At 38.9% G+C, this 17714-nt stretch overlaps 1 protein-coding gene across 4 annotated transcripts in view; it reads right to left on the bottom strand.

Annotated features, from left to right (window-relative positions):
• MED13L (mediator complex subunit 13L) overlaps window positions 1-16671 on the bottom strand; it is a 313009-nt gene extending 296338 nt beyond the window's left edge. For all 4 annotated transcript variants that reach the window (XM_082416714.1, XM_082416716.1, XM_082416713.1 and 1 more), the window contains exon 1: window positions 16452-16671. In XM_082416714.1, coding sequence (XP_082272840.1) covers window positions 16452-16523 — 72 coding nt within the window. In that variant the 5' untranslated portion in view covers window positions 16524-16671. The remainder of the gene's footprint in view (window positions 1-16451) is intronic.
• Window positions 16672-17714: the final 1043 nt, after the last annotated feature.

Consider the following 17714-nt stretch of genomic DNA (forward strand, 5'->3'; position numbering starts at 1 on the left):
GCCCACAGAAATGTAAACTGTCAATCTTTTTAAGGAATTTATGGTTATAACTATCAAAATGCGTAACTGTACTGTTACAGAAAAAAAATGAATCTTAATGTTTCTCACAGTTGATGGTTAAATAAACAATAGTACACCCCGTCCTGTGAAACAGGATACAACTGTTTAAAAATAATAATAATAAAAAAGAGTGAAGTATATCTAAATTTACTGACTTAAAAATATTTTGAGACTGATTTTATGACTAATAGTTTTAAATGCTAAGCAGAAAAAGCATGTTGCAGGAAACGTTGGAGAATTAGCCCCTACCTGTAATTTTTTTAACTACAAATATGTCCATCATCAATATGCATATGCAATATGCATAAACTGTGGTGTAAGAGTGAATTATAATTGCACATTGTTGGAACATAATAATTAAAAAAGCAAGTTGCAGAGGAATATAGTTCATTTATAAAAAGTTCCAAAAACCAAAATTATATATATATGTATATATATACATACACACACTAAATACACGTGATTAAAACCTTTTTTAAAAAATAGAAGATGATATACATAAAATCCAGAATAGTTACCTCTGAAAGGAGAGGAAAGAGAATGGAAAGGAAAGATATCATAAGGACTTCACAAATGCTAAAATGTTCTTTTTCTTACTCTGAGTATTAGGTACATGGGTGTTCACTGTATCATGATTGTTTCTACCTTATGTATGATTTATACACACTATTATCTAATGAAAACAATTTTGAAACTGCATTGTATAGGCACACAAACATATTAAAAAAAAAACAAATCTGGAATGATAAAAATTAAACTACCGGTAGTTACCTCTATATGGGGGAGGAGAACCTTCATGTTTTATGTCAGATCCTCCAATATTAACAATATTGGATTATTAAATTATAAATTATAAAATTAATTAAATTTATAAAGTACTTTTCTCTTAAAAATTATAATTATGAAAATGGTGACCACATGGAAAATATGTTAGGCATACAGCTGAATAAAGAACTATATTTACCCTGTGATTACATCTACTTACCAAAAAATGTGCACATTAACAGGAAGAGCTGGAATTTATATGATCTAATGGAGTGCCTGGATTATGTGTAATTTTTTTATATGTAGTTTTAATTTCTTGGAAGTTTTATTTCTTGGAAATATTTTGTTTTTCATTACTATGACCTCACTTGGAGAGAAATTAAAGAAAAATGACAACTGCAAGAAAGCCAACTCTCCACCTTCAGGGTAGCCAAGTGAAAAATCTACCCACATGGGAAGGCTGAATGAATTACAGCCAACTGACAATGGATAGCACATGCTGTGCCAGTAAGTGCACTCAAAACAACTGGAGAGGATCCCCACCACAGCAAGAAGATTACATCAAAAGGTTCTGAAGTGCATATGTACATTTTAGCTCTTAACTGAGAACTGGTGCTGCCAAGTAAAAGTGCAGCAGGGTAGGGAAAGCTCCAGAGCACAGGGAGTCCAGGAATGTGCTGAAAAAGGAAAGGGGGTATGGAAGGATGGGCAGAGAGGGAGAGAGGAAGGGAAAAGTTTTCCCAATATGCGAGGCAGAAATCTGATACGGCATAACAATTACACTCTCAGTATCTATAAAAATATTGTCCAATCAGAAAGCTAAGTGCTGAGGGAACAGAGAATAGAATGATAGGAATGAAAATTTAAAGGAACCCAGAATGAGAATGAAGAATAGCACCAAAGATACACACTGTTTTGTGGTCTTTACAAATGTCCTCTCTATTCTATCCACTATGCCAATTCCTAAAAACCGGCAATTTCCACAAAGGCAAGAAGAAAAATAGGGGTAAAAGTCTATTTCATCCTCCTACCAAAAATATCACTAATATGAAATTGATAGAAAAAAAACCTTTAAATAAAAAACTAAGTGAGGGCTTCCCTGGTGGCGCAGTGGTTGAGAGTCTGCCTGCCAATGCAGGGGACACGGGTTCGTGCCCCGGTCTGGGAAGATCCCACATGCCACGGAGCAACTAGGCCCGTGAGCCACACCTACTGAGCCTGCGCGTCTGGAGCCTGTGCTCCCCAACAAGAGAGGCCGCGATAGTGAGAGAGGCCCGCGCACCGCGATGAAGAGTGGCCCCCGCTCGCCGCAACTAGAGAAAGCCCTTGCACAGAAACGAAGACCCAACAAAGCCAAAAATACATAAATTAATTAATTTAATTAAATTAAAAAAAAAAACTAAGTGAAAATAACTCAAAGCAGATTTACAGAGGGAGAATGCAATCTGCTTTCTGAGCTTACCACTTTTTTTTTTTTTTTGGTTTAATTCAACGTCTTTATTATTACAAGGGAATATACAGTGGAGAGTTGTTCTGACCTCTACTGCATTCCTTATGAGCCGGTAGTCAGCTGTTGGTCTCTACATTGTGTTTCCGAGGCTCATCCACGATGTTGTGAGCTTACCACTATTAAAAGCAGAGGCTCTATGGAACAAACGCTGATAGAGCCAATTGCTGTTAGGGCACTCCCCCCTCTATTTTCTTTCTTTCTATCAGAGTTTCTCCATGCCCATTTCTGATAATCAAAAATTCAAGGGCTCTTCCCCTACCAAAATATTCTTGATTCCCACCTACAACCACCACCACTCACAACCCACACCTCTGCACCTACCCCACCAGTCTTGCCTTCTCCTTTCTTCCCCAACTTTTTAATCCACCCCTCCTTTCTCATAAATCTTATTCTCAATTTAGGAATAAAATCTTGTTCCCACTGCCTCAAACCTTTTCTGAAAATAGGCAGATTACATAGGCTAATGTTTGTTTTTACTTTCTTTTCACTATCTCTTGTCTTTCTGCCCCCAGCTCTTGTCCGTAGTTAATTTTAAAACTTTTGAGTTCCACAAGGCTTAATTTAATAGCAAGAACCCAGGCTCAGTGAATACTTTCATATATGCCTATGATCAAAGTGTAGGTCTTCTGCTAACAACTATAGCTCATGGATGTTGTCAACAGTTCTTCTTTGTTTTGTATAAACGAGAAAGCAAATGTTATAAAACCAAGAATATCTGTTTGCCATTTGATTCCTCTCCTATGACATACAATATTGGTAACCAAGTCCTGTCAAATTCTACCTCCAAAATACTACTTGAACCCATTTCTTTCTCTCTATTCCTACTGGCCCTGCATAATTTCTCAGATCTAGACTATTCTAAGAGCCTTCTCTCTGCCTTTGGTTTCTCCACTATTACAACCAACACTACACAGAGCCCACGTCGGTTTTCTCTCTGAAACATAAATCTTATCAGGTCATTATCCTCCTCAAAAGCCTCCAGGCATTCCCCTGTGCATACAGAATAAACTTCCAGCTCCTTCATGTCATCCAATCTGGCGTCAAACATCACCTTTCAGGCTTGTCTCCTGTCTATTAAAGACTAAGCATTAAATAAAAATAAGTAAATTTAATACAAGAATAATTTCCAAGGATATCTAGAAATATTGTACGACTTATTAATGTATTATTTATGTAATTATTTAGGTAACTGATAAATTTATTCATCTCAACCATATACTATTACCTCCAAACTCAAACTTCTACAAAACAGCTAAATAAAGTTCTATCCACCTAATGTATTAAAACTGGATTGAGCTGTTTCTATTTTCAATTCTAATATTAAAATGTAAGGTAGATCACAAGGATTTTAAATCAATAGTTATTTTCTAAAATGAATGTTAACATATATTGCCAAATTTCTCACAGTTTTCTGGAAATTGTTAAAGTCAGCTCTTGGAGTTCTTAACAGTGTATCACATCTACCATATGAGAAAGTTTGACAACAAAATCAAAGTTACTGTAGGAGATAAGCACCTACCTTAGTGAATCCCATTTGTTTTCCATCTAGACTATTCTTTGAGTTTACCATATCAACTACCAAACCAGACTACTCATCCTAACACAGTCATTAGAAAAGTTTCCTAAGAACAAGTAAATACTTCTTTTTCAAATCAAATTTATAAAATTTACTAAAGAAGACAGTTTATTAGCTTACACATATCTAAGTATGGGTTCTCATGAGAATCATTCTGTTTAATTAAATGTTATAGGATCTTGCAGACAGACTCAAGAATAGCACCATCTGTCTGGGTTACAAAGCTCAGTTTCACCATGATAGCACCAAACAGCAACAAAATATTATTTTCACACATATCTCAAGTAATTTATAGACAACTAAAGAATTTAGTCATTTGGGATCACGACACTTGATTCAATCCATGCAGATGATTACACTCTGTACACTCTGTATGTAAACGAATATACTTTGAAAAATGTTTTTAGTAACTTAGACTTTAGGATTTATATTTCAGAAGGTAAATATTTATGGTCTTTAGTAGCTATGATGTAGATTTATGCTCTGGTATAAATTCTAAATGTTAGACTGTTCAGGTGTTAAATAAATCTGTACAATTTAAAAGTGCCTATTATTTACTTAGCATAATTATCATTTAAGTAAATTTTCCTAAAATATCTATAGCTCTAGGATTATATTGCCACACTTTCTGACAGGATTTCAACTCCCATTTTTTAATGTGAAAAAGTATTTTAAGAAGAAAAGGAATTATAAATAAAATCATCTATGTAACATGAAAACCATTATTGAGAAAAACCTCATTGAATTCAAAAGCAGAAAATCATACTTGCCATTGCAACTCAATCTAAATAATATAGGCATGCCTGCTATAGGTAAAACATCCTCTGCACCTCCCCTAACACTGAATATTAAGGCAGACCATGAGAAATTAAAATCCTGAATACGTATGAGTGCTGATCTTCGCCTGTGGAAGAAGCTGCTGAAGGAACATGTATGGGACGCTGGATGACTTCCTAGGCAGTCTCAAATGAGTAAAGCAACGCTAAGTGGGAAAAGGTAAGTACTTTGGTCTCACAGACCAAACTTTCTGTTAAAACCTTAAGAAATTATCTCAATTTATTTATCCCAAGGCTCTTCTTTTTAATTACTTCAGTCTAGCCAAAAATGAACCTCAGGAGGATATCTAACGTTTGCTAGACAGACACAGACAGGGCACAACTTACAATTCTATTCCTCCTCTTATGATAATTTGCTTTGATCCCCAGAAAGCAAAAATGCCACCCCCACTTAATCTGTCCCAATATCTAGTCTTACCAATCAATGGGCCACTAAATCTACCTCCACTGAAACAAAGCACACTGAAGCACTAGACAAAGAACCTGGGAGGCAATCGTACAAGCAAGGCTGGAACTCTTGGCACACATGCATAATGTATACATGCCAACAGAGTTGGCGCTTGAACTGCCCACCCCGCAGAGTTGAAAATCCACATGTAACTTTACAGTCAGCCCTCCTTATCCACGAACTCAATCAACTGCAGATCGCATAGTACTGTAGTATTTATTTATCGAAATAAACCCGAGTATAAATGGACCCATGCAGTTTAAACCCATGTTGTTCAAGGGTCAACTGTATATCCAAAAGTAGAGTTCTTCCCAGGATTTTTGCTCATCACCCGTAAGACCCCTATCAGAAGGCACTAAATTGCTGACTTAAGCAACAATTTAGAGCAGAAAGCAGAACTAAGAGAAGAGAGAAGAAAAGACACTGACCAAAGAAGTATACTTTAAAATTTATAAGACTTTCTGGGGTGGCTGACTAAACTGTCTCTAAAAGAAATTCCATAGGAAAAGGACCAAAAAAATATTACAATGGCATCAATATCTGATTCATTTCAAGGGGGCTTATTTTGAAAAAGGCTTCTCATTTGGGCAGATGTGTACCTGTTCTGGTGTGACTAGCTCAAAATCAGTTTCATAACTGTGAAGTGTACAACCGAAGGAGGTGACATTTGACCTACTTAAAACAACCATTAAAGGAAAATAAAAACAAAAATGGTTAATAGTAACAAGCACATCAAGTAAAATGCACATTTTTTAGCTAAAAAATGTTTTAAGTGTTTATTCAGGCTCAAGCTCAATATCTTTAATCTGTGAATTTAAAAAGCACTCAAGCTACAACTGAGATTGTCCACACTTATTCATTTCTTATATGCTCACACCTTATTTCTCACAGGTGTCTTGCTCTTTTCCAGTGCTAACCCCATCACCTGGGTTCCTAATACCATTTCCAGCCAGATTGTTTCATCAATTATCAACTTTTCTTATATCTTTCATCTTTCTTTCCATCTCTCCACTACTGTTGCTACTAATGTATAAACACAAATGAGGCTCTTGCCTTCTGAAAAATTTCCTTCATCTACCTTTCAATCTCTTACCTTCCCCACTCCCACATCACTGCTTGCCTCATATCAACCTCCTTCAACTGAAAAGTGTACCATTCATTCATTCTGCAAGCCACTGTAATCCAGATTCTACCCTCAACAGTCATATGTAATGATTTCAACTAAGTACCAAGCTGCCCAAACAGCAAACTTCCTCATCTTTCACTCCTAACCTCTCCCCTTCAAGGTCCACCACAGTTGTCTTTGAAAATTATGATTATTAATTTTTTTTAATTTTTAAGTCAGATAAAGCAAATTATATTGCCTACTGAAAGCACATTAACATATATATTCATGACTTAAATGTCTAGGCTTCATGAGAAGTAATTCTGGATCAAAATCTAATTTGTTTTAAATGAACGAAATTTTTTAAATGATAGGTTACACAGTTCAACAATTCCAATTTGTCTATGTAAGAGAGCAATCCTAGAAGAGCTGTTAAACATATTAGTAAATATAATACCATTTAACACACTTGTTTTTCCTCAATTCATTTCTCATAATAGTTTCTATACTGTCTTGGATTATCTCCCGCTTTTAGTTTCATATCCCATCTGCTCATTTAAGATTCACGTCTGTCCAGTTTCTGAAATATTTGTCACTTTAGTCATTAGCATTTTGTGTAATATAGCACTGTTTTTTTTAAAGTTCAGAACCAAATTATTTTAGAAAACTGATTATTTTAACATCACCATTTCTTAACCTAAATCAGCCTGCCCACACTTGAAATTTTCCACCTAACAAAAACCAGATTTCAATAAGTTTCTGTACTGTTTTTTAAAAGGAAACCAAGAAGCAAGACCATAAATTAGAAGTGCTCTCCTATATACCACTTCAGGAAATATTCTCAAGGACAGACCCAGAGCTGTCAACTGAGCTTCCAAAGAATATCCTTTGCATTCCCCTCTAGCAAGCCATATCCATCCATTCCTTCAAGATCCAGTTTAAAACTCCTCTTCTGAGTTTTTCTGGCTGAGTTACTATGCTATCTGTCCATGCTGCTTTCCCTCTGCACTTACCATCTACAATCTTAAAAACTAAATAGTATATGTAGGTCTTTATCCTACATATCAGACCCTTAGCCCTTTTGTAAGCCCAAGCCCGATTTCAATCATTTCTCATGTATGTACATGACTGGAAAATGAATATATATTGTCCTAAATTTCTCAAGCATAACATACAAAAAATTAATACCTAAATACTAATTTATTGGTTACACCATCCAGTCTCACCCCCAATTCCCTTTTCACTTCACTGAGGCTCGTTAAGTCCTCATTTACCACACAAAATAGCAAGTAGAAAGTTTTTCTCTAGGGGTGAGTGAAAGAGGAAAGGGAAGAGCTAAAGGGCAAAGAAATACAAAACCTTTTCCTGATGACATCACAGAACCTATCACTATTCCCTACATTTTAATAAAAGTATATCAGTAAATAGGAAGCAGCAGAGCAGCGGATACCTTCAGGTAGGGATGGGAAAATCGGCTTCAATCCTTGCTCCAAAATTGCTGTTCTTCCCATTGGGAAGGAACCGCCCTCACCTCTCGACACCCTCTTCAAGCCTCTCTTTCCGACAGCAACCCTCTCCTAGGCCTTGAAGTGGCCTAGAGTCTGGGTCATCCTCACTCCCACTGCCTGCAGCAGCTAAGATGGGTTTTAGGGAGCGCCTACTCTGATTGCCAGCAAACTACTCAGAGGAAAGGTACTCCTAATATCCTAAGCTTTCCCATAAAAATGCTCCCATAAATAGCATTCAAGTTCTACAACACAAGTAATTAAGTACAATACAATAGGCAAACCATCATTTGTAGCAACAGAATTAAGGGTAGGTTTTTATGTGAAAGCAAACTTACATACAAATTAACTTTTTCTGATATTTAGAATGCTGAAAACCACCTACATGTAAAATTCTACACTTTGTATAAAAACTTAGGACACTATTCATATTCGACATGACTAAGACAAAAACTACAGATGGGGGAGGGACCTTCCTTCCTTCAACAAAGTCTAAACAATATTTTTAGATGTTGCCACATTATTAAATGGAAAATAGAAACTGGCTGGTAGCTGAGGATATATACTTTGTTCAAAACAAAGTAAGGGTTGTGACATGTGTGTCAAACTAAAACATGATTTAGTCTTTAAAAAGAAAAAGATATTTATTAAGTACTATTTCTGACATTCCCTGAGACAACTCTCAAAATGTTAATAGCACTGCTATTTAAAGTTCAAAGAGCACTCCAGAGCTGCCAAGGAATTAATAGCTTAAACTACTAAATAAGAGCCACGGTTCAATCTCCAGTCTCAGCCAGTCAGAGCTCAGGGCTGATACAGCAGAATCACCTAGCTTATTAAAGACACCACACAACTGAGAATCATATAAACTAGTGAAAAGTTGTTAACATCTAAAGATGGCTTATTTACGAAGAAAAACAGAAGAACAATTTAATCTTCTGCTCCCGCCAAAAAAGCACAAATACAATATAGCTGCCATACTTAAAATAAGTAATTTTGCCATTCCAACTTCCTGGTTAACTGCCTAGGGCTACTCTATAATTTCAGTTGTAATTTGCCAGAAGTCTCTTCCTATTAACAAACATTATCTAGTCATCCAAAATACTTTTCTTAAAAGATACTCAAAATGATTTTTCACACCTCCTGACCTCCATATTTCCTTCAAGTTTATAGGAGGAACTGAGGCACAAAACCATTATGCAAGCAAGGAGATCTAGTCACTAGTAGAAAAAAAAAAAAAAGTTTGAATACCACTCAACTTTCCCTATTACCGACCGGTTTACTACCCATTTTACTGAGCTCATGCAAAGTAATCTTATAACTGAAGGTTGACAAAAAGCCCTCTTATATGGCTTAGAGAATGGAAATGAAGGAATTCTGGATCAAGCCCCCAACAAAATCTCCAACAGGTTCCAAAATCTATAGGTTGCCTACCACATTAGACAAAACCTAAATACTAACTGAATTCCTATTCCTTTGAGGTATAAGCATGTCTCCCTTGATCAGCTGGAATTCTTAATAAAGATTTTCTAGAACTCATCTAAAATATTACCAAGCCACAGTACATACAGCCTAGATAATGTATATTCAGAACCCAGAGCTAAACAGCTAAATAAATGTTTAAAATAATAATAAATAACATACTGTGATCAGGACCTAAATGGGCAATGAGAAATCCCTTAGGGAACAAGGTGGTGAAGATAATAGTTGTCCAGTCATTCGTTCATTTAACAAAGAGTTAATTAGCACTTAACTGTGAAGAGAATGGAAAGATGACTTAGGGTCATAGCCCTACAGAAGCTCATATGATTATCAGAGGTAGATAGAAGGACGTACACGGAAGGAACAAGAGTGACAAGTTCTATCTGTGGGAGTCTAGGAAATCTTCACAGAGGAGGTGACATTTGACCTCCTTAAAAGATGAGTAGGATTATGCCAGACATATACACGTGCAAAAAAACTAGGAGCTGGTTCCTGAGTTGGATATATGTATGTTCTTCCTTATTTCTCTTTAGGACATTAACATTCAATCATGAGAATTACCAACACAAAATGTTTTTTCACACCAATTATACTTTTGAATACCTTATTACCTCTCAAATTAAGCGCTGATGGACAGTGGAACTATATGAGGAAGCTTTATGTGTCTTATGCAAAAATACTTCCTCAGAAATGTATCAATGATCTTGGGGGGGAGGGGGACCACAGTTTTCATGCAATTTAATACCTTTTACATGATCAATCTTTAAAATTTCCACTCAATATCATAAAGAATTCTATGCACAATTACATATTTTATTTGAAACGAATCACTTCCTCAAATTTAATTTTAGTATCAAATGTCTTAAATATATCCAATTAATGTGGTGACTTAATACAAATTAAGAATTAATTATTACAGTAAAGAAATCTAGTCAAGACTGAGAAAAAATATTTACCTGCAAACCTACCTAATTCTCTTTATCTTCCCCTTTTCATTTTTTTAAGTTACAAATCTAAACAATGTAAAATAAAGGCACAAATGAAATTTTAAAATAATCAAGTCAGGAGGTTCCTTTAACAGTAATGGAATTTCACTGTACTGGAAAAAGTACAAAATGCAGAAAGCTGTCAACCAGGGCTCTGTGCTGTTTCACAGTAGTAGAAATACGGTTTTAATAAGTTTCTACCACAATTCATCTGGAATGAGAAAATAAACACTCAGAAATATACATAATAAACTATAGAGTATGAAAATGCCAGTGACATAAACATTCTCCCTTGGACACCATTGATTCTTCTAATTCTCACCTAGAAATTAACGAAAAAACTTCATCTTTCTTGACTAGAATCCAAATGCACTCTAAAAGACATTTTATCAGCTTAAAAAAGGAAAGCAACTCTACTCCAACAAACATAACTAAAACATGCTAATATAAATGCAAGTAAAACAGAAGTTCCTAAAAGAAGACTATGATAGCCAATTTATGAGGACAGAATCCAACGATTTCAAAAATTAAGTAACAAAACACTGTAGTAGGATGGGGAGCTACCTCTGAAATAAACACCAACCATAACATTTTAAAAGCATTTAAAACTATTTTTGTATCAGCTAAAGCAAAGATAGAAAACTATACTGATGTACATAAGTGACTTTATACTAAACAAAAATTGGGCAAGCATATATATTTCATTCATGCAAATGAACGTGAATTTACAATTCCTCATTTATGTTAATATTTACCAAGATTAATGGAAAATCATCTCCCCTATGTAATGAAGTGAATTCCCCCAACAGAACAAAGCTAACACCTTCAAATCTTTCGAACAAACAATGAAAGCTTATACTATAAAAGGAAATTATCTGAACAGGATCAGAAAGTTGTTAAATGATTCAAGTGGGAAGAAAAGTCTGAAATTCCTACACACACTACAAATATTGATTCATTGACTCCAAATCTCTAAGCAAGTCCTATGAAATAAATGTGAGTGCAAATTTTTTTTTTTAACTATTCCCACAGCACATTTTTAGGCTATCTACCTAATTATCTCACTTTGCAATGCATTAAATGTAATTTCTCGAAATAGCAATGTTTATACAATGACAAAATAGGAATTCTGGTGGCTACAACACACACGGTTTGTAAAGCAGATTAGCACACAATACATTTTAAATAAGTGACACTAAAAGAAATGTCACAGAAATCCTTTTTCTCCATTTCTAATAAACGGCTGCAATGCACAGCTCAGTAACAACACCTAATATTCAACCATATTACTAATTCTTATAAACTTTGTCTAATCTCTCTCACTAGCTAACTTCTGTGAAATACATCACCCTCTTTCAGAAAAAACAACAACAAATCAGTACCTTCTACTACTATTTCAGAGGAGGAGATTATTATTTTCTTCTACTGAAAATAAGTGAAACCATTCAGAAAAATATCTAGCCTGCGAATTCCCTGGCAGTCCAGTGGTAAGGACTCTCTGCCAGGGCACGGGTTCGACCCCTGTTCAGGGAACTAAGATCCCGCAAGCCAGGCGGCATGGCCAAAAAAAAGAAAAATATCTAGTCTACCTTTGAATCAAACTTTGAGGAAGAGCTGAATTAACTGTTCATTAAAAAAAAAATCCACATAAACAATCTTATTACTATTTACACTGAATTTCACCTCAATTTTAAATAATTTAACAAATATAACTATAGAATATGCCTATCTTTTGCAAATATATGATAAAGAGAATATAATATAAACTGGTGACAGTATCTTTCTTATTAATCTCAAGAGCAGAGGAGACCTTTGAAAGTGTTTGATGAATACAATTAACTCACAATTAACTAGGCTAAATTAGCCAGTGAACAAAAAAGATGAATCAATCTTTCCAAACCTAATTAATATAATCCACTACTATAACTTAATGTTAATTAAAAGAATGCCTTAAGAGATTTTTTTCTCCAAATACCTAACACAATCATGAAAAAAAAATGCCAAAATATTCCAAAGAAAGTGCTAAACTACATAAGCACCTGGCATAAACTCAACACTCATTGTCCTAAGGCACCCCTCCCCTGCCTTTATTCTCACAAAGAAACAGCCCCAACCTAACTTCCTCTCAATGAGCACTTCAAGCAATAACACAGACATATTTTGCAGCATACAAGTCTTAGGTACATTATTTTCTCTTTAAAATTATGAACTCATCACACGTACAAATGGCTCTTTAAAACGGTCCAGTAAACTGCTACACTATGCCTTAAATTGCTGTCTATTATGTACTTAAAAATATTTACTAGCAATTGGAGGTTAATATGGCAATTATTACTGGGTAGCTATTATTGCTATTAAAAATATATAAATACTGCAACACCATGTGCTACTAACAACAAAACACTGAACAGAAAACATACATTAGCAAATTATAAACATTTTCATTAAACAAAATGAACCATCATGAAAAAAAGATGCTTTACGTGTAAATACTAAAATTGGAAATTGGGATGAAAAAATACCCTGTATATTTACTGGCACTTGAGAAGATTAATCATTCCTTCTTCCTCATTTTCAACTGATAGTCCTCCCCATCTGGTTCTAACTCAAAAGAATAGATCTCAAAGTTTCTATATTTACAACTATCTTCCTTCTCTGCAAAAAATATAATAAATCTCCTCAGAAAAAAGAAAGCAGGTCAACAACAGATTACCTTAAAATCTTCAAATATAGAATGAGTGGTCCTTAATAGGAATTATGTACTAATGTGTGTTTCAATTGAGGAAGGAAGAATGATACCATCCCCCAACTACCCCATAGTCCGGAAGATGCTAAGCAAATAAAACAACATGAATGTGGAGCACACATAACTAAGAATTAGACTGCTGTGTGTCAAAGAATATATACTTAAATCTAGTTAAAGGACACAAAATCACTTTTCTCCATATCACCTCGACTGAGAAACAAAAGTAAAGAAACAAAACTAAAGATATACTTACATCTGGAAATTATAATATGTCTTTCCACAAGAGTGAGTTGACATACCATAGGGTGCACTGGTACACTTTCCAAAAGGGCAGATTTAACACACTTAACTGAATTATAACTGTGTGAATATATAACAAGAGTCTCCCGGAAATGTGATGGACAGCATGAGAAAACAGTTTTGAGTCACAAAGGCACAGCCAGGCATGCATTTAATGCAGTAGCTACAAATTTCACAACTGTAAGAATAAGAAACACATACAATGACCCATATCATATATACACAATGGCATCTTTCACATGTTAGGAAAAGGGGGCAGGGGGTGACAAAGAATTTGGGAAATGTGATGCCATGCAGCAGAAATATCAGAAAGCAAAATAAGTAAAGGACTGACAAAAACCTTAAGGCATCTGACTGCACAAATCAACTTTTGCTAAGCCATATGAACACCTCAAGGTAACAGAAAGTGGGTGGGTCATTACTGTGTTACAGAACTTTATAATCTCTAGCTTACATTTCAATCTACATTAATATGAGTATCTAGGTAAATTCTCTATAAGCAATACTTTTCTCTGCTCAAAAAAACTGCAGGCCAAAAAGAAAAATACATGCCATTATAAAGCACCAAGGGTTCTTATAATACATGCTTTATTTTGAACGGGTAATGATTTTATCTCCTTTGGAATTATTCTATACAATGTACTTCAGGCAACATATTTTTGATATTCCAGGTTGCTACTATATCTAATTTACAAGAAAATGCTCAATTTGGAATGAGAAAAATTTACAATATCAGCAGTTCTTTAACCCATTCGTAATTTTTTTAATTAGCACCAATCCACCCTCCACCTAAAAGAGAATGTAGACATTCTATAGTCCTTTAAAAAAATCAACCCATGCATTTCTGCATTTCAAAGTTGCTACCTAAAGAGCAATTCTGTTTAAAAAAAAAAAAAAGTATATCCAAAAATCAATTCCTGGTTTAAAGAGGTTTAGGAGAGAAATACCCAAAGCACAAACCTTTAGTCAGTCATAAAGCACAGAGTCCGCTCCCACAAATTGTTTCTACAAAAGAATCTTAAACATCTTTATCTCTATCAACATTATCATCCTTACTTAAGCTTTAAAAAAAAAAAAAAAAGAAAAAGAAAAAAGGTAGAAGAAATGATATATACTAAAGACTGGCTACACATGGATTTTCATTTGTCTACAAAACATACTGTATATAAATTAGCCACATATATACAAGCCATTACCAGTCAGCATGATATATGGTAATTTGGGGGATCTCTCCTCACTAATATTGGTCTACTTGGTTATTTTAATTCCCTGATAAAGTGTCAACGTGGTCACCAGCCGCCAAACAAAAACCTTTTAAATACCCCTTAATCAATATGTTTGCTAATCTATGGAAGTCCCTGAATCTGACTAATACTAAATGATAGACTGAGAGAAGAAAACAGGAGACAAAATGAGTTTTATTCCCATATATCAAAAGATCAAGGGAAAATTATCACAGTACGGAGAGTAAGAATCGCAACTTATAACTGAATTTTAAGATTAAATATCCGAATAAAAATGTTGGGAAAAAAAAATGACCTGATCCTAGTACACAAAGCACAGATACTATGTCACTCGGTCTTTGTAGGTAAAAATCACGTTTTGACTTTTTTTATCTGCATAATGAAATACATTTAATAAAATAAAGCTTCCATTTGAAAAGTTGGCAAGAATTTGTATTTCTCCACTAGTCGCAAAGAAAAAAAAAATCTATGCTACCCATAATTAAATGTAACTAATTACAATTTGAACACTAAATTATTTATCCAGTGTAAACAAGGATTAAGAGGAAATAAAGCTCTATCTACAGCAGAGGTTACAGAAAACATTTCCAAAATGCATGTTCCCCAAAGCCAGTCCCCCCAAAAGGGTACACAACTTAAACTAAGTTGGGTTTTTTCAAGCCTAAATTAAACCGTTCAGCCAATTTTCCAATTATATTCTACGCTTGAAAAATAACTGCCCTACATCTGTTTACAAATCTTTGCTCAATATTTAAACAAATTCGTAGTCTCCCGGGCACATAGCTCTACATACAGTAACTCATGCACAAAGCACATATTTAAAGACCACGCACTGCAATTATTAGCCTAAACGCCAGGTTTAACAACGTGAATGTTTTCAGAGCTAGGTAATACGACCCAATAAAAAGCAAAGATGGCATTTACCACCAAATGTCACTGCCACCGCCAGGAAAGAGTTGCTGGAGCCCTATGCATTTTTAATTTCGATGAACCTAGACGGCGTCGTCGGGTGCCAGGCTTCCAGAAGAACAATTGACACCCTAACTGCTTCAAGATTAAGGCAGGCGATTCAAATCCGAAGGAAAAGTTGTCAATTATCACAGAGACAGCGCGAGAGAGGCGAAGGCAGATAAAAGCGATGTTATCAAACCGCCCAGCTTGTTGCTTTTGTGTGTGTGTGTGGATTCGTTGTTAGGAGAGAGAAAACAGTTTTTAAAAGACACAGGAGGAGAGAAAGAAGAAAAAGCTTTCTCCACCTTCCGTCGGCTCGGTGCAATGGCTTTACGGCTCTCCAGCGTAGTAAGCCCCGAGAGGCAGACGGCTGTCGATGTTTACAATCCCGGGAGCTTCGGGTGCAAGAGTCCTTTACTGACACAATCGCATTCAATCAACTGTTTTCGGGCGAAATTGCAGGTGTCATTATGGAATTTTTTTTAAATTCAAAAGGCGGGCGGGCGGGCAGCCGATCCGACACAAGGGGGAAAAAGCTGCTTATCGCAGGCGCGGGCATCACAAGGCAAAGCCTTCCACATTTAGGGAAGAAAAGGGGGGAAATGGGAGGGGAAGGGGAGTGCGATTGCAACAGAGGGTGGGCGTTCGAAGTGCGACCCAGAATCCGCAGCTTTGAGACTTCCACATGCAAATTCCACGCCGAGCGCCGCGCTCACAAATGATTTTTAAAGAGCCAAATAAACACTGGATGGGATCCAAGGCGAGGGAGAGACGATCCAAAAGGGGGAGAATCGGCGAGAGGCGAACGGCAGGGAGAGGCGAGGGAGGGGCGAAGTCCCGGCGGCGGGAGGAGAAAGTTGGTCGGCGGCGGAGGTCGGCGGCAGAGGTCGGGGACCCCCCCCCGACACAACCCCCTCCCCGCAGCCCGACTACTCACCAGCGAGAAGAGGTTGGAGTGACAATCCTCCAGGCTCGCCCCGTTCGCCACCCAGTTCGCTGCCGCAGTCATGATCCTCCGCGAGCCCGGCCGCCAGAGCGGGGCATGTCGGAGCGAGGCGTCCGAGGCGAGGCCGGGCCGGGCGGCGGCGCCTCGCCGGGGAGCGCGGGGCGGCCGGGCCGCCGCCGCCGCCGGTGGAGGGCGCGAGGGCCGGCGGGCGGGCGGGAGGCGCCGCGGCGACGCCGCGCTGGGGGCGGCGGGCCCGGGCCGGCGGGGGGGTCCGCGGCGACCGCGCGGCTCCTTCCTGCTCGGGCGGCGGCGGCGGCTCCCGCGGCTCCAGCGGCGGCGGGGGGCGCTGTCCGCGCGGCCCGGCGCCCTCCCCGCCTCTCAGGGCCGCCGCTGCCTCCCGGGCCGGCGCTGCGGGCCGGCCGCCGCCTCCGCCTTCCCTGTTCCTCAGCCGCCGCCGCCGCCGCCGCCGCCGCCGCCTTGTTTATCTCCAGCCACCGACTCCCCCTCGGCCCCCGCCGGCGCGTGAGGGGAGGCGAGCCCCGGAGTCGCCGCCGCCGCCTCGGAGCCGCCGCCGCCGCGGAGCGCGAACTCGCGAAGGGGGGGGTGCGGACGAAGCCAGCGGGCGACCCCGGCAGCCGAGCGACGTCCCCTCCTTCCTCTTCCTCCCCCACCCCCCCCTCCTCCCCAGTCAGCCTCGCTTCTCCTCCCTCCCGGGGCTCTCTCGCTCTGACAGCAATGGCGGCCGCCGACCGCGGCTCGGCCCGCCATTGGCTGGCGCTGCGTCACGTGACGGGCGCCGGCCGCGCGGGGGGGGGGACGAAGGGGGCGGGGGAGGGGCCGGAGCGGCGGCTGCGGCGGCTCGCGGGAGGCGCTGCTGAGCCGAGTGGGGCCGGATTCTCCGGCCGAGAGAGGGAGGGAGACGGAGACCGAGACGAAGAGGGAGAGAAAGAAGTGCAGGCGGCGCGGCTCTGGGGCGGGCGCGCGGGCAGCGGCCGGGCCGGCGGCCCCGCGCCCCGCCCCCTCGGGTGCACAGACCTCCGCTGGGCGCGACTGCGAGCCCCGGGAATGCCCGTGGAGGTGGCTGCGGAGGGCTCGGGGCCCCTTGCCTGTGCCCCGGACCGCCCCGGCCGGCTGGGTGGCAAGGGCTCGCCGTGGGCCAAGCAGAAGATCCAAGTGCTTCGGGGGTGTCTCCTCGAGGTCTCACTCCGTCCTCCGCGTTTTGCAGATGAGAAAACTGAAGCACAGAGAGATTAA

This window comes from Balaenoptera physalus (assembly GCF_965194825.1).
Source record: "Balaenoptera physalus genome assembly, chromosome: 12".
NCBI lineage: Eukaryota > Metazoa > Chordata > Mammalia > Artiodactyla > Balaenopteridae > Balaenoptera > Balaenoptera physalus.